The 2743-nt window shown below is 38.2% G+C and overlaps 1 protein-coding gene across 1 annotated transcript; it reads left to right on the top strand.

Moving 5' to 3' along the window:
- The first annotated feature begins 347 nt into the window (after positions 1–347).
- On the top strand, positions 348–848 carry LOC117178482 (serine/arginine-rich splicing factor 4-like). Its single transcript, XM_033369909.1, has one exon. The coding sequence runs from the start codon at positions 348–350 to the stop codon at positions 846–848; it is 501 nt and encodes a 166-aa protein (XP_033225800.1).
- The last annotated feature ends 1895 nt before the right edge of the window (positions 849–2743 follow it).

Raw genomic sequence — 2743 nt, 5'->3', positions numbered from 1 at the left:
AATTATCATGGAATCATACTGAAGCTAACTTGAGCTGAGGCAGGCGGTTTCGAGGAATCGTAGAAGTCGTAAAATAAACATTTTGGAGAATGCTGGCGACTTGCAGCGATAGAGTCCCATAGTCGCCATAGAGTCGTAGACAAAACATTGACGATCATGGGGCCACCCAGGGGCCTAATATCTTCAGGGGAGGTGAACCAGATTCAGTTTTGCTCTGGTTGTTGTCCTAAGCAGTCGCTTGATCTTTAAAAATCCCCTTTAAAAAAAACAAACAAACAGTGAACAAGAGTGTGAAAACTCGAGTGTGAATGTGCAGTGATAAGTTACTGTGACAAAGTGCTGTGATAATGGCACCGCACAAGTCTTCACAAAAAAGCATAGGAGAAAGACGTTCGCGAAGTCGAAGTAGATCTTCTCATAGAAGAAGAGAGGGGAGACGTCAGCGAAGTCGAAGTAGATCTTCGCATAGAAGAAGAGAAGAGAGACGTTCGCGAAGTCGAAGTTCACATCGCTCACGGAATTATTGTCGCCACCGCAGAGACAAAAAGGACCGTTTCAGGTACGAGACGAGAGGGACAAGTCACGGCAAGGAAGATGGAAGTCCTCAGAGGGCTCATAGTACACCAAGTCCTTCATTCAACAGCTCAACGAGTCGTGAGTCTGATTTTGCCAAGTTGGCTGAAGTTTTGTCAGGTATTGTCACTACAGGTTCCAAGCGATCAAATTATATTAATGAAAGAATATTGCCTGAATTTGATCCGGAAATAAAAAATTTTTCTGCCAGAGATTGGGTACAAAAGGTTGACATGTGCGGGGAAATGTACGACTGGGATAATAAAACAAAGTGATATCTGGCTATCTTAAAGTTAAAGGGAAATGCGAAACTTTGGCATGACGGATTGCAAAATTCATTGTTAACTTGCGAGGTCTTTTCCTTAGCGATAGTAAGACAGTTTCCTAGGGAAGAAAGTTTTGGAAAATTAATGGAAGACGCGGTTACTTATAAAAATGCACCCGGTCAAGATCTTCAGGCATACTGCTTTGCGAAATTAGGAAAGATAAATAAACTTAAACTAGAACTTTCCGAAGATAAAATGATTGGTTTAATTGCTCAGGGTATTCACGACGAGTCTATTCGCACAATTGTCTTAGCAGCTCGCAATAAAACCGTTGCAGATTTAAATAAATGTTTGAGCATTTTTCCAAATGCAACAAAAACTACAGAAGTAAGGGATGTAAAAGTAACGAAGGATTTTAAGCGCGTATCATCTGATCGTATTAGATCGGAGAAATCAAAATTTTTTTCAAGTGATGGATGCTATAAGTGCGGAAAAAAAGGCCATATAAAACGTTTCTGTCCTGATCTTGAAGCGGCCAGTGGCTCGAAAGTTCTGAATGAGAATTCGAAAATCCTAAGTGATTTCTCAAAGCCTCATCAGAAGAACGAGTCAAGTAGAAAAAAATGTACCTTTTGCGATAATGTAGGGCATACAGAGGATCAGTGTTATAAGAAAAAAAATAAACAAAAGAAAGAGAAGGCCGCATGACTAACCGACGGTGAAGCAGAGTCGTCATCGGTTCAAGAGGTAGAAGCAGTTAAGATAAAGAAAAATTTAAAAATGTGTCGCGTAAATGACAAGGAAATAGTATGCTCGATAGATTTAGGCAGTGACTGTTCTATTATTACAGAAAGTGAGGCTCGATTATTAAATTTAAAATTCAAAGAAACGAACGAAATTTTGTCAGGATTTGATAATTCTCTATTCATTCCAGTTGCATATTCGAAAATAAAATTAATTATTGATGACATTGAGGTAAAAATAAACATTTTTATCGTGCCAGATGATAAGTTGTCAAAAAAAGTTTTAATAGGGAGAAATATAATAAAATCGGGAATTCAAGCTATCTCTAATGATTCAAGTACAAGATTTATCATGGCAGACGATGACTTGTTGAACGAAGCAAATCGCGCTCTTGTTGTAGAAAATGTAGACACGTTAAAACCTATTGACGAAAAAGACGTACATTGTGAGGATGTAGAAGAAAGAACAAAGACACGATTAATAAAGCTATTGAACCGTTTTCGACATAATATAGCCTTCAAACTTGAAGAATTAGGGCAATCAAAAATCGGAGAAATGAAAATCGAATTACTTAGTGATGAACCGGTGTATCAAAGACCATATCGTTTGTCCAGGAATGAACGTGATAAACTTAATAATTTAATCATGAAATTTGAATCTAGCGGGATAATTCGCGAGAGTTCTTCACCGTATGCAAGTTCAGCCTTTTTAGTTTCAAAAAAAGATGGAGAAGGACGTATGGTCGTTGATTTCCGGAAACTAAATAAAATTACAAAGCTTATTAAATATCCGCTCCCGCTAATTGATGATCAGATTGACAGATTAGTAGGTCAGAGGTATTTCATTTCCTTGGACCTAAAATCTGGCTTTTACCAAATTCCGGTGCATCCTGATTCGATAGAGAAAACAGCCTTTATTACCCAGGACGGTCATTGGGAGTTTTTGAGAATGGCAATGGGCACTAAATTTAGAAAAATGCCATTTTTTCCGAACAAACATCGATTTTTTAGGTAAAGAGATTTCTATTGAAGGCGTTCGACCAGGAATGTGTAAGACTTGAGCAGTTATGGAGACTCCTGATCCCAAAAATGTCAAACAGGTGCGACAATTTTTGGGACTCGCTGGATTCTTCCGGAAATTTATTCAAAATTTTGCACGAA

Source organism: Belonocnema kinseyi, chromosome 8 (assembly GCF_010883055.1).
Source record: "Belonocnema kinseyi isolate 2016_QV_RU_SX_M_011 chromosome 8, B_treatae_v1, whole genome shotgun sequence".
NCBI classification, from domain to species: domain Eukaryota; kingdom Metazoa; phylum Arthropoda; class Insecta; order Hymenoptera; family Cynipidae; genus Belonocnema; species Belonocnema kinseyi.
The sequence above is the reverse complement of the archived record's forward strand: the minus strand, read 5'-3'. Positions and strand labels throughout refer to the sequence as shown.